General features: G+C 38.3%; 1 protein-coding gene across 1 annotated transcript in view; it reads left to right on the top strand.

Annotated features, from left to right (window-relative positions):
* uvrag (UV radiation resistance associated gene) overlaps nucleotides 1-24,331 on the top strand; it is a 242,107-nt gene that overhangs the window by 83,882 nt on the left and 133,894 nt on the right. Inside the window, exon 9 of the mRNA XM_056466831.1 lies at nucleotides 22,469-22,553. Within this exon, the coding sequence (XP_056322806.1) occupies nucleotides 22,469-22,553 (85 nt within the window). The remainder of the gene's footprint in view (nucleotides 1-22,468; nucleotides 22,554-24,331) is intronic.

Genomic DNA, 24,331 nt, shown 5'->3' with positions numbered 1-24,331 from the left:
CAGTGTGTTTGTTGACCACACAAACTGTCATAAAAGCACACGTCTGATTGGAGCTTTCCCCCGGAGAAACGTCAGTCTATAGTGATCAATGGTTGGCTCCTGTACTAGTAGGCATGGCTTCATTCGCCATATTGACCATTACACTTTTCCCCCATTCAAAACTGTATGAGTGATACTTCTTGTGTATTCTATATTAGCACTTAAACCAAAATTAAAAATTAAACTATAATTCTTCTTTAATGATTTACTCAAAAAAATAAATCTACATTTTCATTGTGAAAGTCATTCCAACCATATTGTTTATGTAGAACAATTTTATCTTGACTGCAATCATACTTTGATCTGAACTGTCTTTTATTTGTTCATAAACTCAAAAAATGACATTTGCTGTTTGTTGAAACTACTTATTTAAAATGAGCTGAAACAACCCATTTATTTAGTCTTTTTATAGGGGACAGCTTCAAACTCTCTTTTAGGCAAGTCATTTCACTCGGCGGCCATCTTTGAAATGCCTCTCGGGCAGTATGCTTGGGCATTCTGTCTGAATGGGGAAACAGCAAATTATCCAAAACTGTTTGCCAAGCTTACAATTACATTACATATTTGGAATCACCAATAAAATTAAACAACAACTCATCACCTTGGAATTATAAGGTTCTATCTGCGTTCTAAATGATTTTGAGATATTGAGCCTTAAAGTTTTTGCATTCCATATAGCGAACAATATGTGTGTAACAGTTCTCTTTCATACATTAACATGACAGAGACCCTAAATGTACTCTAAATGTAAATTATCAAAATTCTCTTACATTTGCAAATTGGAGTAAAAAACATGGTAAATGCAGATAGAACCTTTTAATTGTAAAAAGTCATTTTCCACGTGGAATTATAAGGTTTTATCTGGCAGATCATTCCTTGAAGCATTACTTTTCAAGAAATACAATCAAAAATATATATGATTTGCTGCTGTAACAATATGTTGATGCCTAAGAATGTTTTAGGATGAATATTTTTACTTGTTCAAATTAAGCATACAAGGCTGTGCTAAATAATTTGTCCAGTGCAGATGTTAATTTCATCTAATTTTGATATTTATAAAATTGTATGCTTTATATGAATTATGGAATTATATGTATTGAATTATATGTCCCATGAATTAAATTAAGTTTTTGCCCTTTAAAGCTTAATATAACATTTAAAGACTTTAAAAGAAAACAGACAATGAGCAAATGAGTTTAATAAACACTGAAAAATGTTTCACTTATCATATATACACAAATAAAAATATTTCACATTTAATATAAAAATATTTTTAATATTCATTTCTTTTTCAGCAATGTACAATTTAACATTTCATCTCAATGTTAAAAAATGCTTCTAAATAATCACATTTACACACATCTCAATTTTGTGTGGTGTGATGGCATTATTTACTCGACTCTTTCTGGTCTTTCCCGCTGTCAATAGAGCAGTCTGGCGAAATGACAAAGAAAGCTGATTCTGATTGGTCCTCGTACGTGCATTAAAAATGCGGATTGGCTCACAGAAAGAACCTTACAGAGCCATGCTGGAGTTCAACTTTGTAGATAAACCATTTTTTGTTTTTTTAAGTAAAAAGTCTTAAAATGTAAACAACACTTTAAAAAAATTCAAATAATGTAAAAAATCAGTCATTTAATAAAAATGTCAGATAGAAACTTATAATTCTAAGGTGACTAACTGTCTCATAGGTTTTGTTTCTAAACGTTCAAATCAAATAAAATCGGCATATTTTCAGGTTGCCCAAGCTAGGCCGCATGCGCATTCGAAATGAAAGCGATCACAACACCAACCTCATTTATGGCACTTCTACGCATTATCATCCTCTGGATAATGATCGTCTGATCGCGCAGCTCCTCTGAAGTAATCCACAACCTGTTCTAGATGGCAGATCTCCTCCAGAAATGACAGCGACTTTTTGTTTACAAGTTTGTGTCCGTTTGAGTAGCTGCTGCTGTCATGTGATGTGCGTTTGTCAGGACGGACTGGACCTCGCGTTCGTTTCATACAGATTACAAAACCAGAAAACTTTTGTTTCCAAGTGTAGTGGGTTCATTTAAAAGTTCAGATTTCAAGCTTCATTTCAAGCTTTATTTTCCCCATTCAAAACAATACGAGTGACATGTCTTGTGTGTTCTAAAGTCTTTGAAAACTTCATCGTTTTACGTTCAATCCACTTCAATTTGTAAAAACTGATACGTTAATTCCTTCATGTTGTCCCAACTGCACTGTGAAAAACGGCTGTGATTTCAATGGTAAAAAACTGTAAAAATGCTGCAGTACAAATCCGTAACCTGGTTAACAGTATGTTTCCTTAATATATACGGCGAATAACCGTAAATTGACTTTCCTAGTATTCCCTGCATGGCACATCACTTTTTATGCTTTTTTTGTTGACATTACTATGGAGCTTTTTAGTTGTTTCCCCATCAGTGATGTACATTAGAGATTTATGTTACATCTAATGTTGATAAACAATGCTTATTTCATGTCTTTAATTTAATGCGTGTTACCATACTGGTGTTTAGTGTGAATGACACTGAGCAGCTTCTATATATTGATACACTCTTCTGCTTGTGGAAAAAGTTGTTTGGGATGAGCATTAGTTCATTATATATGAACTTTCTCATCACGAGCTGCATATGGCTGTGTTAACGTGTCTAACTCAGCCTGGTCTCACGAGAAAACGTAAGTATTTTACGTTTTGACAGTTTAGTGGCTAATTGATTTTAAAAAGGAGGCGTGGCACCTAACCCCGCCCCTAAACCCAACCGTCATTAGAGGATGAGCAAATCGTACTAAATTGTACGAATTAGATCGTATGAATTCGTACGAATTAGCCACTAAAAAAAAAGTTACGAATTGCCGTGAGATTGTGTTGGTCTAACTGTGTAACTAAAGATGTGTAGATGTTGGTAATTCAAAATCCAGACATATTACCTCTATAAATTTAATAAAATAGGGTAGTTTACCGTAAAAATGAGAAATTACTTTTACGGTTTGTACCGTATTTTTAATGGTAAAGTACTGGCAACCACAGCTGCCGTTTTTTAACCCTAAATTTTACGGATTAATTTTTTACAGTGTGTTTGTTGATTGTGTTGAACCTAGCATTTTCCTTTTTTCAGTGAAGTGTACTAAAAAAATATGATTAATTACATTCAATAAATTTTTTTAAGGTAACTGGTTGCAAACAATGTATATGGGCTGAATTTAAACAAACAAATTAAGTTATAAACGTTACTAAATTTAATTTGTTTAAATTCAGCTCATATACATTGTTTGCAATTAAAAAAATGTAGTAAATCCAATGAATCATTTTTTTTCAGTGCATGCGGCTCACATTTCGCTCAAAAAATGTTTAGTTGCTACAATGACGAATGTTTTTGCATAAAAAAGGCACTTCTGGCCGCTCCAGACCACCACCAGCAGCACCAGCAGAAGTCGTGTTTGTTGTGATTTAGTGCTCTCATTATTCTCTTCTGTTACTCTACACTGCTTCCATCAAAGATCCAGACTGTGCAGGCGGACATTGAACATTCTGCGTTTATCCAGAGCTTAAGTTCCTTACCGCCCCATTCGTCACGGCCTCCCGCCATTCATGTTTGATTTCTGCTCTTTTTATTTGCCCAATGTTGTGTATGGTGCGAAGAGGTGAGCTTGACTGATGTGCTGGCCGCTTGTTTGGCTTGAAGGTTGGGCTGCGTATTGTGGCTTCATAAAGAATACATAACTCGCCATGCTTGCTCAACCCAAATGATTGAGTGGCCTGGCACTTGGCATCCCACAATGCATTGTGTTGGTGACCTCCTAGTGTGTGGAAACAAACAACGGATTTGGGGTTCAGGGAAAGGTCTGTTGTAGATGGATGACACGGAGAAGGATCTTGGCCTGTCCTGACTGGAGCTGAAGGGAGCGGCATGTTCATATTCACATTCACAGTCATACAGGGACAGATTTTTGAACAGCAGATGAAAAGCTGTGTGTTTGAACTGGAGGGAGAGGAAGAGATGATGATGGCACACCGCTTGACCCCCAGCTTCACTCACTGCTGGAGTTATTGGCCTTTTCTTTTCTTTTCTTTTCCTTTTCTCTTGTTTCTTTCTCTCGTTTCTTTCTTTCTTACTTTCTCACTTCCTTTCTTTCTTTGAAGAGATCAGGTTGTTGGAGGAATATTATGAAGGGTTAACTGTTCCAAATTGTAATGATGTTTTCCCGTTTTTGTCATTCTCTCCCAACTTAGAAAACTGTGAAGGGGTGTTTTTACATTGTAAAGATGTGACAATAATTGGGCAAGAGTCAGCTTCTGGGAAGGTTTTATATAAAACATGTCAAAGTTTTTAACAAAATGGGGCTGAACAATAGAGTGGACACTCCATGGCGGGAGATTTTAAAGTTGAATGAGGATGAGCACCCTCAATGGCGATCACTGTACAAGTCACCATTAACTAAAAGACATGGAGATTTGCAGTGGAGAATTTTACATGGTGCTGTTGCAGTGAATGCTTTTATTTCAATTTTAAGTCCTGAAGTTAGTCACAACTGCCCTTTCTGCTCGCAGAGAGAAACTGTTTTCCACACATTTACGCAATGTTCCAGACTTAAGCCTTTGTTTACTGTTTTACAGAATTTGTTCGTATCTTTTGGAGAAATCTTTTCCTCTAAAACTTTCATTTGTGGGTTTAAATATGTTCAGACGAAACGCTTTAAATGTCAGCTTTTCAATTTTTTATTAGGACAAGCTAAAATGGTGGTATATAGTACCAGAAAGCAAAAAATTGAAGGAAATGTGAGTCACAACTTGTTGGCAGTTTTTGTTAATTCTGTCAAATCAAGAATTCTTGTTAATTTTAAGTTTTATAAAGCTATGGATGATCTTCCTTCTTTTGACTTGATGTGGTGTTACGCCGGCGCTCTGTGTGAGCTTTATGAAAATGAGTTGGTTTTTGCTCCCGTTTTGGGTAAATCTTTTTTCTTTTTCTCACATTTTCTTTTTTGTGAGTAAATTGTTTGAATAATGTATCAATGTTTTTGTAATAAAGTGTTGTGAAAATCAAAAATTTCTTTCTTTTTCTTTCTTTCTTTCTTTCTTTCTTTCTTTCTTTCTTTCTTTCTTTCTTTCTTTCTTTCTTTCTTTCTTTCTTTCTTCTTTCTTTCTTTCTTTCTTTCTTTCTTTCTTTCTTTCTTTCTTTCTTTTTCTCTCTCGTTTCTTTCTTTCTTTCTTTCTTTTTCTCTCTCGTGTCTTTCTTTCTTTCTTTCTTTTTCTCTCTTGTTTCTTTTTCTCTGATTTCTTTTTCTCTCTCGTTTCTTTCTTTCTTTCTTTCTTTCTTTCTTTCTTTCTTTCTTTCTTTCTTTCTTTCTTTCTTTCTTTTCAGTGAACTTTTACAGTGCATTTCTACAGGGGTACTAACTAACTAACTAACTAACAAACTAACTAACTAACTAACTAACTAACTAACTAACTAACTAACTAACTGACTAACTGACTAACTAACTGACTAACTAACTGACTAACTAAATAACTATTCTAATGCTTTAAAGTACATTTGTTTTAGTAAGTATAATAAATAAATGATGCTTGTATTTGGGCATGTGTGAGGTTTGATTGTTAACAGTTAACGTAGTATCCTGTAATGAATGTAATGTTTTGCGTTTCCTTTTATTACGGATGTCTGTTTGCAAGAAAACAGAGAAAATCTCTGTCTTCTGGGAGAGAAATGAGATCCCAATTTTTTTTCTTATTTTTTTGGTCCTGTCCCTCTGAGTTAATTCCTGCCTTTCCCATTCCCACTAACAAATCCCCCACACCCAAATTTCATTTAAACACTAATGGTCCTTTAAGCTATTGTCAGTCAGCACTTATTTACTCTGATACAAACCTTGCCAGCATTCGGGAGAAAACTGCATGAAAGCCTCCCTCCAAAACTACCGTAGTTTATCCCACTTACAAAGGGGAGATTGCCAGAAATTGCAGAAAATGACTTAAGTGTAACCACGTCTCATCTCTGTTTAATGTACAGAGCTGCAGTCATGCGCTCTCGTTCTGGTCACTGAGCGCTTCCTCGTTTCCATTGAAGCCCGGAATAAAGCTTTACAGGGTCGAGTCTCCTGTCACCATTTTCCTCGCTCTAATTTCTCATCACGTTCATGCACATGTTGTAAATTATACCCATAAAGGCGAATTTGACATTGTTATGATCGGTAGTTGTGCTCGGGACCATGGAGCTGTAAACGTCAGATGTGGAGGCGCTCCAAAAATTACGATGAAAAAAGTGTAACAGAGCGAGAGGACAGGCTTTTATGAGACCTTTTGGCCATTAGAACAAAAACACCTGCAAAACACCTGCTTGCTCTTTTAGATTTCTTGTCATTTAGATTTAACAATAATCACTGATGCATTTTCTTTTAGTCTTGTAATCTTTGGTGGAAAGCAAAACCTTCACCAATCAATGAAAGTAACTTGCAACGTGTTAATTTGAATCAAATTATTTTATTACCCCACTGAAAGCAAAAGCGCAGCCACTTATCACTACATAGTTAAGATTTGATTGATATTAGATGGAATTGTTTGAAGACTTTTACAAAAAGATGATTACCAATTTGGTGAGTTGATAAATTTCTGATTTAAATGGTTTAAATCAGTTATAATTTGGTTTACCAATTTGTTAGCAAAATCTAATCTAAAAGGTTAATTTTGCAGACATATTTAAGCATAAGTGCTGGTTAATGAAATCATTCTGCACATCAGTTACTGTATTAGTGAAATACACATGAAGTATGCTCTGTTTCAGTTTGTCTACAATTAATTTTATTTTGTAATCCCTCTCACTTTTGTTTTTTGGAGCATCTCAAAAGAAGTCAAACACACATTAAGAATCAATTCAAACTATAAACACATAAGAACACTATTTGAAGAATGATGCAAACTGGTAACTTGACTTCTACTCTGAAAAAAATACACTTTGAACCAACCTATAAATTTACTGTAATTTGTTACAGCTAATTATTACATTTTTCTCAATGTATAATTTGACTTTAGTTTAAGCTATAAAATTTGGTTTAATCTAAATGAAATATATTTATTGTGGTCAAGAAAAAAAATCACATTCACACAAAGAATCACACATTTTTTTACTTTGTCAAATAATAAAAAAAGGATTATAATTTTTTTATTTTAATACCTTTTTAATAAAAGTAGTCTTGCTTTGGACCAACCTAAAAATATTGTAATTTGTTACAGCTAAATTTATAAATTTTCCTCAAATGGTAGGTTTCTGAAAAATAAATTAAGCAAAATATTTATTCTGCCCAAAAACAAAAAATACATTGACACAATTATTTTTATAGACAGTGAATTAACTTTAATTGACGATGAATTAATTTTAATTGAATTACTTTGGTTCGACTATTGATATTGATAGTTATTTTATTTTCAATAATGAGGTAAACTATCTGCTGGTGTTTTTAATATGGCTATACAAGTCACACAAGATATTAGACATTAGATAAGAACAATCTGAACAAAATTGTTTTATTTATCATCAAAAAGAAAACAGATACAACTGATTTGTTGCTTTTCAATTCAATTGTGTATTTTTTTAAACCCATATTGTGGCATGCACCCAGTCTACCCCCTTCTCTCTTCCCCCAACCCCCCCGGCCCGCTAAGCTAAATACATATGAAACTGTGAGGATGATAGTTTTAGGATCTTAATCGTTCTTTTTAATTTTTTAACGTTTCTTCTCACTATCTTTCTTTTATCTTGTCTCTCATTACAAAAAATGATACACAAAATACACAAACGTTCTGACTATACATTCTGTATTAATTATGGTCTTAATGGACAATTTAATAATACCCATTTTCTCCATGTCTCATTAAACTCCTCAGTCTGTAAACAACGATTTATTGTTAGCCTCTCCATTTTATAGATTTCAGAAATTATGTCAAACCAGTCTCTTATTTTAGGTATTTCGAGCTGTAACCATTTTTTGGTTATGGCTTTTTTTTACAGGATATCAGCAAAATTTTCATCTTTTTTTTTTTTGTCAGATTTGTCTTCAAACATATATTTGAGGCCTAAGTATAGCATTGAGAAAGAAAAATCGATGGGGATATGGAATACATTCTCTAAACATTTATGAATTTCTTGCCAAAATGCCTAATTTTTAAAAAATTTCCAGAATTTACAGTTGAAGTCAAAATTATTTGCCCCCCTGAATTATTAACCCCCCTGTTTATTTTTTCCCCCCGATTTCTGTTCAACGGAGAGAAGATTTGTTCAACACACTTCTAAACATAATAGTTTTAATAACTCATTTGTAATAACTGATTTATTTCATTTTTGGCATGATGACAGCTTAAAGTGACATTTAAAGGCTTAACTAGGTTAATTGGGTTAACTATGCAGGTTAGGGTAATTAGGCAATTTTGTATAATGATGGTTTGTTCTGTAGACTATTGAAAAAAAAAATTGCTTAAAGGGGCTAATAATTTTGAGCCTAAAATGATGTTCAAAACATTAAAAACTGCTTTTATTCTAGCTGAAATAAAACAAATAAGACTTTCTCCAGAAGAAAAAATATCTTCAGACATACTGTGAAAATGTCCTTGCTCTGTTAAACAATCAGATGATATTTTTCCAACCAAATTCCCTTCAGACTGAGGAGAAAACTGCTCATTTCAAGTAAAGATATTACATGTTTTTAACTTTTCCTAGGTGGTTTGTTTGCTTTAAAAGTCCTGTAAATTTATATAAAATGTTAGATGTTAGATGTTAGTTTCAGTCTGTTTTAAGGATTTCTAGTAGCGAGTGTGCTCCCAGTGACACATTTTGTATTTAGAAAATATAAAACTGATATAAACATCCAAAGCTTGCAGTTTGTCACTTCCGCCTAAATGGATCAAAAAACTTTTGACACAATCTCATACTTCTGTTTCTCTTCTAATCTTCACCAATCAAATGCTCTCTCTTTCGTTTGATGCGCTTGATCTCATCCAGTCTCACTGGCAGAGCAGTGATAAAAATGAAATTCCATTGGTTGTTTTTTTTAAAAGGGGAGGAGCTACTGTGTCCCACCCTCTGTTTATTTTTCATTTGAGATTACATCAAACATCAAATAATATAATAATAAGTTTATATTCAGTAATTTTTTTACTTAACCCAATATAAAATGTACTTTTAGGGTTCAACGCTAAGGATTTTTTTCTACTGGCCCGATCAGGCCAGTAGTTCAGATTTTTACTTGCCTTGCCAACATTTACACTGGCCCCACCAAAAAAAAGAGGTTAATAGCTATTTCTTAGCCACATATTTTAAATAATGTGTCAAAAGCCAAACATAATTTTATACACACACTTTTTAATCAGCATAACTTTTCTTTAAATACAACAGAAAATAAAAAAAAAATACAATTGTATGTAACTAAATTTGAAAATCTATTTGAAATCTGTAAAAAAAAAGTTGGCTATAGAATTATGAATTTTAGGCTTAAATTCTAGAGGAAAAACAGATGAATCGAGACTGCAGTCTGATCATGAGGCAGATCAATGTTGATCTTTCTTTCGAAGTGTCAGTGCAGAAATGAACAAAACAAAAGGCTTAATACAAAATATTAAAGATGAAAATATGAAAGAATGATTAGAAGGTAATTTCTGTCGATTGTCCTAACAGATAAACAGTACTCTGTAATATTTCAGCATGATTTCACTTTCGTATTCAACATAAAACGTATATTTGCCGGTAGGAATGAAATCCTGCCCTATCATAATTCTCTCTTCATATAGCCGTGTATATCACATATCCATAATACACTGTGATATAGCCTGGTTTGTTAGTTGGTTGTATCATTTTACTTTCTCACTACAATCGATCCGCTCCAGAGTCCGTTTCAATTGAGCTAAGACCACCTCATTCTGGCGATCTCAGACCATTTGATTTGGCGTGGATCCGAGCACAATTGCAGGATTCACATATGCCAAATGAACCGCGCTAACTGTGCAAACCAGACAGCTTCCGAAACAAACGTCTAAGTGTGAAGGCACCCCAAGACTGTTTTTGCGTGCAATTGGCAAACAGTTGCAGCCAAATTAAACTTTAGTGACAAGGCAGCACTGGCACGATCGTCCCAGTAACCATTCTGTCTACTGTCCTGAGCATCTCACATGCTGGCCCCGGGCCATCGTGCAGTCCTTATTGTCGAGCCCTGACTTTGATTGAAAGACACTGTAGTTTCACTTTTTAATGTATAGTATATTTCTTTCTTTCTGACTAATCTCAATCTCAATGGCTAGCAATTTCCAACATTTTTCAAAATATTTTCTAAAGGTTTAAACCACTTGAAGTTGAGTAAATGATGACAGAATTCAAATGTGTGTGTACTGTCTCTTTAAATATTGTTAAATATTGCATTTTTTTTAATATATCCATACAGTCTGTCATTCAGTGTTGTTTTTATGATCCCCAATAATTCCATCATATGACTTCATGCAACTGCTGAAACTTCAAAACATCATTTTTTTCACGTTTCACCACAGAGCGAAGAGTGAGGGCAAGTAAACGCTGACAGAATTGATATTATTGGATGAACTCTTTCTTTAACCTCTGCTGAAGTCTTCCTGCCAGTAGTGTTTAGGAAAAGGTGCGGGCAGCGCAGAGGAGGCCTAAACCTGGTGCTGACAACTCTGATAGCCGACAGAGGCGATATTACTAAAGCAGAGCGTGTCATAGGGGATCGTTTAAACAGAACAAAAGCATTTAGGCCGCTCCGTCTTTTCTCCAAGCCTCTGGCACTTTCTTTTTTCTCCTGCCGTCTCGTCTTAATGAGAGGTTCAAGGCTTTGCATATGGGACCGCTTTGCTCTAGCGACAATGATCTCTCTTCCAATTTTCCTGGTTCACACCTCCCATGTCTTCTGAAAGACAGCACGAGGGTCTGGGACATCCCGCCAAGCGTGGCTTTAGGACAGAAAGATCCCACAGAGTTGTAAAAAGAGAAGAGAATGTGAGGCATATTATGAAGCAGACGCACTCTGTTTTTACAAGTGCGGGTCAGAACAAAGCAATTTTTTTTTTAACCAGACAGTCTTGCTTTGATTTTTCTCTCTTTCCACTCATCTTCCCTCATCTTCCCCATTTTATTTAACTGAAGTGGAAAAGAACAGACAAGAATCAGCTCTTTAAAGAAACCGTTCACCCAAAAATCCTCATTGTTTACTCCTTCCTCATGAGGACAATTGAAACAGTTTCTTCAATTTTCGGCTGTGGAATAAAAACAAAAATGGTGTTTTGATGTCTCAATTTATGAGTAAGTATTTAAAATACCCATTACACCAGCTTCCTTTGTCACATAATCCCTCAGATATCATTCTAATGGGATGATTCGATGCTCAAGACATATATATTTCTTGTTATTTTTAATATTGTTCATGTTGAAAACAGTTGTTCTGCTTAAAAGCATAATGACAGTGGTCATTAGAATTAATTAAACTTAATTCTGTACTACAATTTACTTAATTCTGCACTATTTTCCATCATTTATTTTATTGTTACCTGCTGGGCCCACACAAATATTACAACATTAAAACCGTTGTATATTATTATTTATAAACAAACTGTAAGTATTGTAGCTGAAAAGCCAAGGAGCTATCATTACTGTAACTGCACTGAACAAACATAAATTACTAATATTTGACAGTTTCTTATTTTATGCTGATGTGTGTTTAATGTATAAAATATTTGGTAACACTTTACAATAAGGTTCATTAGTTAATGCATTTATTAACATGAACTAATCATGAACAGCACTTGTACAGCATTTAATAATCATAATTGAACATTTACTAATGCATTATTAACATCCAAGTCCATGCTTGTTAGCTAATGCACCGTGAGTTAACATGAACTAACAACTGTATTTTCATTAACTAACGTTAACTAACATGAAAAAATACTGTAGTAAATGTTTTGTTCATTGTTTGTTCATGTTAGTAAATGCATTAATTCACATTAACTAATGAACCTCATTGTAAAGTGTGACCTAACATTTAATGATCTTGCGCCACCTCTCAAACAATGTGTGATTTTCTGCCAAGACAATATAAGACAGACTAGGTCATCGGTAGGCCCACAGGGAATCTGCGAGTGCTGAAATCCGCAGATTTTTAGTCCATCATTGAGTCTATTTCTTTACTTGTGTAAATGTGTGTAAATTGAAATTTATTCAGTTTTTACATTAATTTCAATAATAATATTGACTAATTTGAAAGTGTACATTTTCTGTCTTTTAGTTCATATATGATAGACTTGATTTGTTTTCCAAATAAGTGGATCTAGATGGATTGGCATCGTAAACAATAAATAAAAGTTAAAAAACCTTTTTTCCCCCATATGTTAAGTCCCAAAATAATTCTGCATAAATCCGCTGATTTTTTTTCTAAATTCTCTGCAGAAATAGCAAAAAATGTTTGCAGATTCTGTCTGGGCCTAGTCATCAGTTAGAGGTGATTGTTCAGTTAAACTCAAGAGAAATGTTTTTGGATAGTTTTTTTTCAGTCCGAGCAGCAGAAAGATTGAATAAAATACCAGTGCATATTAGAGAGAGACACTTTTAATAATTGTAAAACCGTTCTTAAAGTTTGGCTTAAAAAGATCAAAGATGCGACCACTGATTTGATTTCATTTTTTTGACTATGATGTATTGTATGTACTGTAAGTGTATACTGTACTATTGTACTATTATTATTATTTTTTTAAATACTGTTAATTATGTTGCTACCTAACTTTCTGCCCAGGGACTACAGATTAGCTACAGTATATAGCTAACTCTGGCACAACATGTCGAGTTGTACATTGTCCCTGTATTAATAGATAAGTAAAATAAATAAGTAAATAAATTTTAAAAATATTGAAATAAAATGTGTTAATTGATTTTTTTTTTATTCAATTAGCCTAATATTTAAATATTGTAACACTACAATAGTAACAGGTAAATACTATTCAGATGTTTAAAAAACTAAATTTAAATAAGAACATAAATAAATAAGAATAAAGAATAAATTACAATAAGAATAAATTACATCAGCTTCAAATTAAAATAAAGACCAATTTAAACTATTGTTTAAAACTGCATAAGGTACAGTAACATTGAAAAATACAGTACAAAACAAACAAAAATACTGAATCATGGTTTCTGCAAAATATCATTTCTTTCCAGAATTCTTTCATGAATTAGAAGATCCAAAGGGCAGGAAAAATAAACTAAAAATTATATATGTGGGCACCACTGTGGCACCACTGAGCCCGCTGGATTGAGTCCCGGCTGGGCCCGTTGGCATTTTTGTGTGGAGTTTGCATGTTCTCCCCATATTTGTGTGGGTTTCCGTAGAGTGCTCCGGTTTCCCCCACAGTGGGTTGCCGGCTGGAAGGACATCCGTGCATAAACATATTCTAAATAAGTTGGCGGTTCAATCCGCTGTGGCGACCCCTGATGAATTAAGGGACTATGCCAAAGAAAATGAATGAATGAATGAATGAATGAATGAAAATTGACCATAGCGTGTGAGTGTGTGTGTGAATGTGAGAGTATATGGGTGTTTCCCAGTGCTGGGTTGCAGCTGGAAGAGCATTTGCTGCGTAAAACATTTGCTGGAATAGTTGTTGGTTCATTTCGATATTGCGACCGCAATCAAGGACTAAACCGAAGGAAAATGAATGAATTAATATGTATATATGTGTATTTTTATATTATATTTTTTGGCTTTATTAGGATATGACAGTGGCTGGGCAGGAAGCGAGAGAGATTAGGAAAGGTCTGTGAGAAAGGTCAAAAACAGGATCATGGAAAGTCTGTGAGCCAGGACTTGAACTTAAGACGCCCGAAGTGCAATGGTGTGTTACTGCGCACAGCCTTTGAGGCTAAAAGGGTTAACTCTTTGAAACAAATTGTAATGTCTTTACTGTCACTTTTAATCTTTTGTTCTTCCTGAATAATATCTTTCTAACCCCCAAACCTTTGAACGTTTGTCAAAGTGTATTTACAGTATATATGTATATTAATATTTATAGGTCCTAAGACAGAGACCTGCGGCACACCACACTTTCTGCCTGTCCTCCTTTTGATCCGTCTACAGAGGGAATTTAAAATCTCCTCCTCTCTTTATTTCTCTCTCATTGATCTTGCTAGCTTTCAGGCTATTTTCACTCTTTTCTCTCTCTCTATTGATATGATGTCAGAAAAAAATAAAAGATATTCAGAAAAGAAGTGAGGCTGACCTATGCATTCCACTGCAGCTGGTACACATTCATACCTTCTGCGAAAAAATGAAAAGGCTTTGATGACATGGAGGTGGTGCGGCCATGCAGGCTTGTATTGTTAGAAAATGTCTGAACACCATCAGCAAAACCCTCAGAGCCTGTTAATCTATGCAGAGTGTATCTCTTTCCAGCAAATCAGATGGAGATTTACTGTTCCGTTTCTACTGAATATACACAAACATGCAGTGCCAGATTTCTGCACGTCAGTCCGAGACAATATTATTTTGTACATTCATAATTTAACGGTTTTAAAATGCATTTTTTAGCCCTGTTTCAGGGTGTCTTCAATCCGGGGCACTTTTAGCTTGATTTTGATTTCAGCATTTTCATTTTAATCATATTATTCATTTTTCTTAGGTTTAGTCCTTTTATTTATAATGGGTCGCCACAGCGGAATGAACCGCCAACTTATCCAGCATATGTTTTACACAGTGGATGCCCTTCCAGCTGCAACCCAGTACTGGGAAACATACACCTATTCACATACACTACGGTCAATTTAGTTTATTCAATTCACCTATAGCCCATGTCCTTGGACTGTGGGGGAAACCAGAGCACCCGGAGGAAACCCTGAAACCAGAGGAGAACAGGAAAACTCCACACAGAAATGCCAATTGATCCAGCAGGCACTCGAACCAGCGACCTTCTTGCTGTGAGGTGACAGTGCTAACCACTGAGCCACCATGTCGCTGATATTTTCATTTTATTTTACGTATAATAAGTATAATACAAGATTATTTTATCCAATATTTACCTATAACAAAAGGGTGTGTTTGTTTTATTTAAGCATTGTTTTAATGTTTAAATCTTGTCCTATTATATACAGCTGCTTATTTTATTGTTGCAGACGAGCATTTAATCCTAAAATTAGGAATAACTGGTAATAAAACGTCATTTTATATTTTTAACCTAGTAATACAGGGTGTCTACTTTGTCTTAAAAAGTCTTAAAATGTCTTAAATAATAAAAAAATAAATATATTGAAGCCCTAAAAGTCTTAAATTCACTGAAATATGGTGTTGTTGGTCTTAATTCTTTTTAAACAATTCTTAATTTTCTTCTGTCCATGTAAAGCTACTCAATTGGTACAATCAACAATCTAAAAAAATGAAAACGTTTAGCAAAAGTCACTTTTTTACTTCATTTACCAATTTGGTTTAATTCTCTTTCTTACAATAAAATATGTTTATGTGTTTGGAAAATATGTGCTTGAATTTTAATGGGGCAAGTAAAAATATTTTCCCCTGGCCATTAAAAAAAAAACCCTTATCGTTTTTTCCTATTAGTTTAAAATTTCCTTCACAAGGGTCTTAAAAAGTTCTTGTCATGGATTGGTCAGGCTCTCACGACCCCCACTCACGAAGATCACCATCACCTGACTTCTAATGAGCACACAGCTGCATCACATTCACGAGCACCAGATAAAAGCACAGCACTCCAGTCGCTCATTGTCCGGGCTCGTCTCGACGAAAGCGGACAACTGAGCGACCACTCAGCGTAGTCATCCTCAGCTAAACAAACGATTTACTTACCTGTTCTCTTTGTATTCCTCCTAGTCTTCCTGGTCCTCCCGAATCGTCCTGTCTTCCAGTCCTTCCAAGTCTGTGTCATCCTCTGTCAGCTGTATCTGGTGTGTGCTGTCCATCCTCGTGTATTCCTGTTACCCAGCCACGGAGGAAAAGACCCCAACATCATTCCTGATCCTCCTGGCTATCCTTCATGTGCTCCTTGTTGTCATTCAATAAACACCCTAACGTTTCCTTACCTCTGTCTCCTGTCCGCTTCATAACAGAAGCCCGGACCCATAACGACGACAACATGAGCACCCTCGATCACTTTCAAGAGCTGGTGGACCAGTTGAAGCGGATTCTACAGCCACCAGCTCCACTTTCCAACGCACCACCAGCACCGAGCACTTCCGCCTCCACAGTTTCTTCTTCGGCCCTTCCTTCCAGTCCCATGGCCCGACCAGCGCCCTACTCAGGCGGAGCGGGGGAGTGCAATGGTTTTCTGTTACAATGTTCCCTCATATTCGAAATGCAACCTTCTCTATATCCCACAGATAAGTCAAAGATCGCCTACATCGTATCACTACTCTCTGGACCTGCACTTAAATGGGCTGAGACGATCTGGAACCAAGCCGGGCCGGTCATGAATTCCATCACTACCTTCACGGAGTATTTCAAAGAGGTGTTTGGACGTTCTGATGGGGAAGTAGCCGCTGGAGAGCAGCTGTATCATCTAAAGCAAGGTACTCTATCTACACAGGAATATGCTCTCCGGTTTCGCACTCTAGCAGCTGCAAGTGGATGGAATGAGAGATCGTTGTTGACCACGTACCGGCTCGGCTTGGAACCCCCCTCTCCGAATCCAGCTGGCCACATTAGATGATACAATGGGTCTGGAGAGATTCATCCAACATTCTCTCCGATGTTCCGATCGTCTCCGTTCCTATCAACAGGACACCATCACCCCCTCGTCTGCACTCCTCCAATCGCCTGAGTCAACAGCCTCTCCAGAACCAGAACCCATGATAATAGAGTCTGGAAGACTGACATCAGCGGAACGACAGAGGAGGCTGACCCGGGGTCTGTGTCTATACTGCGGGTGTCAGTGGACACACCCGTATGGAGTGTCCCCTTCGTCCCATTCGGACTTCAGTGAGTGTATTCAGTACGAATATTGAACAATGTAAACCACTTACTACCACCGTACAAATAACTACTGCCTCTATTTCTCTCCTTGTCACAGCCCTCATCGACTCCGGGTCAGCAGGGAATTTCATCTCCCAATCCCTCTGTCGTCAACTCCACCTCCGTACTGAGGCGTCCTCGCATATATACCAGATACAACCGATAACCCAGTGCACTCGATCTTCGACCCGTATCCATCGACAATGCGAAGACATCCTTCTTCAAGTGGGGCTGTTACATCAAGAGAGGATTCAATTTCTGGTTCTGGAGGGTGCAAATATGGACATCATTCTAGGGCGCCCGTGGCTGGTGAAGCACGATCCCATCATCTCTTGGGGCACAGGAGAGATAAAGAAATGGGGATCTGGATGTACACCTACCTGTTTTCCAAATCTCCCTCTTCAAGGTCGGAACCCATTTCTTTGTTTGCAACATCGGTCGAGAGCCCTCCTGAGAAGCAGTCTATCCACATTCCTAAGGAGTACAGCTCCTTTCATGATGTCTTCTGCCCCAAGAGAGCTTCCCAGCTACCGCCGCATCGGCCATGGGACTGCGCGGATCGACCTAGTTCCAGATGCCCAGTTGCCAAGAGGTAGGATCTACCCGCTCTCGCTTCCAGAGAATCAGGCAATGGAAGATTACATAAGGGAGGCTCTGAGTCAGGGGTACATACGTCACTCAAAATCACCAGCCGCCTCAAGCTTCTTCTTTGTGGCCAAGAAGGACGGAGGGCTGCGTCCATGCATCGACTACAGGGTCCTAAATAACGGTACAGTAAAATACCGATATCCCCTTCCTCTGGTACCAGCCGCTTTGGAACAGCTCCGAGAAGCTAAAGTCTTCACTAAATTGGACCTCCGCAGCGCGTATAATCTGATAAGAATACGTGAGGGGGACCAATGGAAGACAGCATTCGTGACCCCTACTGGCCACTATGAATATGAGGTCATGCCTTACGGTCTGGTCAACGCCCCCTCCGTATTCCAAAACTTCATTCATGAAGTCCTCCGGGAGTTTCTTCACCACTTTGTAATAGTGTACATAGATGACATCCTCATTTACTCCCGGAGTGAGGCCGAACATCGCCAACACGTTGCGGAGGTCCTACACACATTGAGAGAACATCACCTCTACCTCAAAGCGGAGAAGAAATGCTCATTCCACCAGAAGTCGATTCATTTCTTGGGATACATCATTGATCAAACCGGTATACGTATGGATGGGAAGAAAATTGAGGCTGTTCTATCCTGGTCAGAACCCACTTCCATTAAGGAGCTCCAGAGGTTTCTTGGGTTTGCTAACTTTTATAGACGGTTTATCAAGGACTACAGCAGGATTACATCACCTCTCACTAATCTCCTCAAGGGTAAACCCAAAGGACTGGAGTGGACCAAAGAAGCAGCCGCAGCCTTCCGCCTTCTTAAGAAGGAGTTCACAAGGGCCCCACTCCTGACTCATCCTGACCCAAATCTTCCTTTCGTGGTGGAAGTGGACGCATCCACCACCGGCGTCGGGGCAGTATTATCTCAACATCATGATACACCGCCCCGACTGCATCCCTGTGCCTATTTCTCTCGGAAGTTGAGCCCGGCGGAGCAGAATTACAGCATAGGAGACAGGGAGCTGCTAGCAATCAAGCTAGCCTTGGAGGAGTGGCGTCACTGGTTGGAGGGAGCCAAACATCCGTTCCAGGTGATCACAGATCACAAAAACCTCCAATATATCAAAGAGGCCAAGAGACTATGTCCACGTCAAGCCAGATGGTCACTTTTCTTCTCACGTTTTGATTTCTCCATTTCCTATCGTCCAGGACCCAAGAATCTAAGAGCAGACGCTCTCTCTCGTTTACACGAGCATCACGATCATGAAGAACTCCCAACGAAGATTCTTCCCGAACACATCTCCATTTGTCCGATCACCTGGAACGCTCCTCCAGTCGTTGCCACTCCGGAAGCCCCTGCTCCGCCGGGATGCCCTCCTCATCGGCAGTTCATACCACCTGAACACCGGGTAGATCTGATCCACTCCTTACATACCTCGCTAGGCACTGGACATCCAGGGATCAACAATACTCTCTCGCTAGTATCCCAACGATTCTGGTGGCCAAACATGGCAAGGGATGTGAGGCAATATGTTCAGGGCTGTAAGGACTGTGCCCAATCCAAGAGCCCACGTCATCTACCCGCTGGAAAGCTCCATCCCTTGCCGATTCCGAACCGTCCCTGGTCACACCTAGGAGTGGACTTTATCACTGATCTCCCTTCGTCAGAAGGTAATACCTGTATTCTAGTCATAGTAGATAGATTCTCAAAGTTTGTCAAACTAATCCCTCTGAAAGGTCTTCCCACAGCCTTTGAAACAGCCGACAATATCTTTAATCAAGTCTTCAGGTCATTTGGTATTCCAGAAGATATTGTGTCGGACAGAGGTCCACAGTTCATCTCACGTCTATGGAAAGCCTTCTTCAAGCTCCTAGGTGTGGCCGTCAGCCTCTCTTCTGGATATCATCCCCAAACCAACGGGCAGACAGAGAGGAAGATTCAGGAGGTGGGACGGTTCCTGAGGACCTTCTGCAGTGGTCACCAGAGCTCCTGGAGCCAGTATTTGGGCTGGGCAGAATATGCCCAAAATTCACTGCGGCAACCCTCCACCGGACTCACGCCATTCCAGTGCGTCCTGGGCTTCCAACCACCGCTCTTTCCCTGGGATGGCGAACCATCTGATGTCCCCGCAGTGGATCACTGGTTCCGGGGAGAGCGAGAGAGTCTGGGACGAGGCTCATCAACATCTGCAGAGGGCAGTCCGTCGAAGCAAGGTAACCGCCGATAGAAGAAGGTCTGAAGAACCCAGATACACACCCGGACAAAAGGTGTGGCTATCCACCCGGGACATACGCATGCGACTGCCCTCTCGCAAGTTAAGTCCCCGATTTGTTGGTCCCTTCACCATCGTGGAACAGGTTAACCCCGTCACCTACAAACTACAATTACCCTCTCACTACCGTATTCACCCTACATTCCACGTATCACTCCTGAAACCCTATCACGATCCTGTTCTTCCCTCCACAGAGCCTGACCACGAAGAGGAACCCCCTCCTCCACTGCTCCTAGAAGAAGGAGCCGTCTACGCAGTGAAGGAGATCTTGCGTTCCCGACGTCGTGGTGGCCAGTTGGAGTACCTGGTGGACTGGGAAGGGTACGGCCCCGAAGAAAGGACATGGGTTCCCAGAGCTGATATTCTCGATCCTAGTCTCATGGTGGAGTTTCATGAGAGCCACCCTGAGTTCCCAGCGCCTAGAGGCAGAGGGAGACCACCACGGCGTCGGAGGTGTCGGCCCTCAGGAGCGGGCCCCGGGGGAGGGGGGTACTGTCATGGATTGGTCAGGCTCTCACGACCCCCACTCACGAAGATCACCATCACCTGACTTCTAATGAGCACACAGCTGCATCACATTCACGAGCACCAGATAAAAGCACAGCACTCCAGTCGCTCATTGTCCGGGCTCGTCTCGACGAAAGCGGACAACTGAGCGACCACTCAGCGTAGTCATCCTCAGCTAAACAAACGATTTACTTACCTGTTCTCTTTGTATTCCTCCTAGTCTTCCTGGTCCTCCCGAATCGTCCTGTCTTCCAGTCCTTCCAAGTCTGTGTCATCCTCTGTCAGCTGTATCTGGTGTGTGCTGTCCATCCTCGTGTATTCCTGTTACCCAGCCACGGAGGAAAAGACCCCAACATCATTCCTGATCCTCCTGGCTATCCTTCATGTGCTCCTTGTTGTCATTCAATAAACACCCTAACGTTTCCTTACCTCTGTCTCCTGTCCGCTTCATAACAGTTCTAAATTTGTCTTGGTGAAACCTACAGAAACTCTAATATACAAGTACAAATATGTATAGAAAATAATTGTAGAATATTTATTGACAAATAAATATAAAGTGACAAGTCGATGAAAAAAAAAAAAAAAAAAAAAAAAAAAATATATATATATATATATATATATATACACACACACACACACACACACACACAGTTGAAATCAGAATTATTAGCCCCATGTTTATTTTTTTCCCCAATTTCTGTTTTACGGAGAAAAGATTGCATTTCTAATAACTGATTTATTTTATCTTTGCCATGATGACAGTAAATAATATTTGACTAGATATTGTTTAAGACACTTATACAGCTTAAAGTGACATTTGAAGGCTTAACTAGGTTAATTAGGTTAACTAGGCAGGTTAGGGTAATTAGGCAAGTTATTGTATGACAAGGGTTTGTTCTGTAAACTATCGAATAAAAAAAAATTATAACTTAAAGAGGCTAATCATTTTGACCGTAAAATTTAACAAATAAATAAGACAAATAAGACTTTCCCAGAAGAAAAAATATTATTAGACATACTGTGAAAATTTCCTTGCTCTGTTAAACATCATTATGAAATATTTAAAGGGGGGCTAATAATTCTGACTTCAACTGTATATATATTTTTTTATGATTTTTAATTTTTTTATAATTTGAAAGGTGGCTCAGTGGTTAGCACTGTCACCTCACAACAAGAAGGTCGCTTGTTCGAGCCTCGGCTGGGTCAGTTGGCGTTTCTTTGTGGAGTAATCAGTTACTGTTTGTTTTAATACAGTAACGCATTTTGGGCAGCCTCCTGGTTGTAATATGGTGCTATATAAATAAGGTTGAGTGATTGATAATTTGTAAGGCAAAACAAACAACCAAATGTGCAAACCAATTTAGCATTAGTGTAAAAATAACTCTACATTGCAACTGTCATTCTTTAAAATATTACAATTCTAAACCTCCAGCGAAATGCAAATAGTTTTAATATTAATGTAAAGATGTTAAATGTAAACACAATATTTTGTGTGTGTGCGCGTGTGTGTCTGCGTATGTGTCTGCGTGTGTGTCTGCGTGTGTGTGTCTGCATGTGTGTGTCTGCGTGTGTGTGTGTGTGTGTGTCTGTGTATGTGTGCACTTTTATACAAGTTCATCGGGTCACATATCCAACAAACATGTTCAAGTCCAATTATAAACAAGTATGACATCATAAAAATGCATCATTATACACATTTTGTAATCTAAGCATGCCTTATCTTGCTTTCACCGATCATACATAATTCAAGTTTCAAGGAGTGTTTTTGATTATACAGTCTTGTCCTTTTTATTATAACACTGAGCATTTACATTTACTTAAAAAAAACCCTACAAGCATTTTTTGGTTCTCAATTAGTTTTATTTCGCCTGTAGAAGAAATGTTCTTCCAATGATGAAAGACTATGTTTTGCGGCAGTACAATTTAATAGACTGCCATTAAAACGAGACACACCTTCGCACCTGTACAAACACACACACACATACATAAGTCTACCTGTTCATTCACCTCCTCCTTTTCTTCTCTCCACCTGTCTCTCCAGAAGAGGCGTCATCCACCAAACAGCAGGATCTGGAGTCTGAACGAGCCACTTTGACCGACCTGCAGAAGGAATGCACTGCCAAAAGGTGAGCTTTTGGCAACCTGCAATTATGCATCCCTCTCTTCTCTCGTTTTCATCCCTCGTTCTCCCTCGCCTCTAGTCCAGTGGTCTCACATCTGTCTGGCATTAAGGATGATGGACCGCAGAAGGGGCGGCTCCTTCATCCTGATGCTTTTCTGAGCATTTTTGAGGCCATGCGGGATGTATTGGTGGATCGGTGTGACATTAGGCAGATGGTGTTGTGCCAGTGCTGATGGGTTTGACACGACCTGAGGGTCACACACAGTGGGTTGACCTGTGAAATAATGCTTTTTGAATGTCTGACGGTGTTTCTCGGTCTTGTCTGGTGCACCAGACTTTGGTAATGCAGACTTATAGATTGATATTAGTCTTTTTAGGAATAGTTGCTATTTTTTTCTCCTCCAAAGTTGCAAAGTTACTTTATTACTGGTACCCATGGTAGGAAAAAAATACTATAGAAGTTACCAACTTCCAACGTTCATCAAAAAATTCTGCTTTTATGTTCAACAGAAGAAAAAAAGTTGAATTATCACTTAAATGCTATTATTTTCCCTCCCAAAGTTGTGAATTTACTTTAAAACCGGTACCCATTGTAGGAAATATATACAGTGTTTCCTCTAGGATTTTTTTTCCAGCTCTGGCAGCAGGCCTTTTTTTTTTACACAGATCTACCAACTATCTGTGGCGTTATTTCAATGACGAATGTCGTGAGCGCAGTATTATAAGTCGAGATCGCATTTATGTAATAGCCTACGAGCATGCCAATCTCTTTGCTTGCACGCCGATTAATTTTGCTTGTGCACAAAACTTCTTGCACGCCCCCTCAAATATAAGCCGATTCAAGAGCGCGCAGATCTTCTTGTGTGCTCTCAAATAAACGCTGCTGAAGTGCGATTTAGTGCGTTTATGTAACGAGTATGTCTCCAGCATTTATTAGATTTGCTAGGAATTTTTATGAATGTCTCTAATAGACCTACAGAGCGATATTAATGCGTCCTGAAGTAAAGTGAAACGGCTATACATCGTGTTTGCTGGCCTCACGCACCTGTCAGTGAGTCAGTCAGTCAGCACGTAACCTTAAAGGGTTAAACAAATAACGCACAGCACTACTACAGTTACAGAAAAGTTTGCGCTGTTGTAATTCACCTACCTTTTAATACGTTTTGGTGTGATTATTACCCGCTATTAAAAAAATAAAATGTTTTGAATGAGAAGCTGTAATGTAGCCGTGGCGGGATGAATTTTGGTGTGGCGCCCCGCCATGGAAAAATGAATGTAGCGGAAACCATGTATATAAGCTGCCAGCTTCCAGCATTCTTCAAGAAATCTTCTTTTGTGTTCAACAGAAGACGGACTTTTCCCCTTCAAAGTTGCGATCCACTTTTAAAAAAAAAAAATTCAAAGTTAAAATTTTGGAGCGGTTGAAAGGAATAGGGCATAGGGGGATAACTGGGAATAGAACACAATCAGGAGCTATGCTTCTAACTAAAGCATAACTGGAGTTGTAGTTGCAAGCGTACAAGTTTGCGATGCAGTTTCAGAATGTTCATTGGAACGATGGATTTGGGAAATGCCAAATCAACAAACTATGTTTCTAACGACGCAACTTGTGAACTTAGTTGGCTAACGATGGTTTTCGGAAAAGAACCCCAGACCATTAAATGTTCTTAGCATTCAGCCCTGTATAATTCTGAAATTTCATTCTTAATGGTCTTAAACAGGTCTTAAAGTCTTAAATTTGACTTGGTAAAACCTGAAGAAACCCTCAGGTAAACAAAATGG

This window comes from Danio aesculapii, chromosome 10, assembly GCF_903798145.1.
Source record: "Danio aesculapii chromosome 10, fDanAes4.1, whole genome shotgun sequence".
NCBI lineage: Eukaryota > Metazoa > Chordata > Actinopteri > Cypriniformes > Danionidae > Danio > Danio aesculapii.
This window is presented reverse-complemented; position numbering and strand designations above follow the sequence as displayed.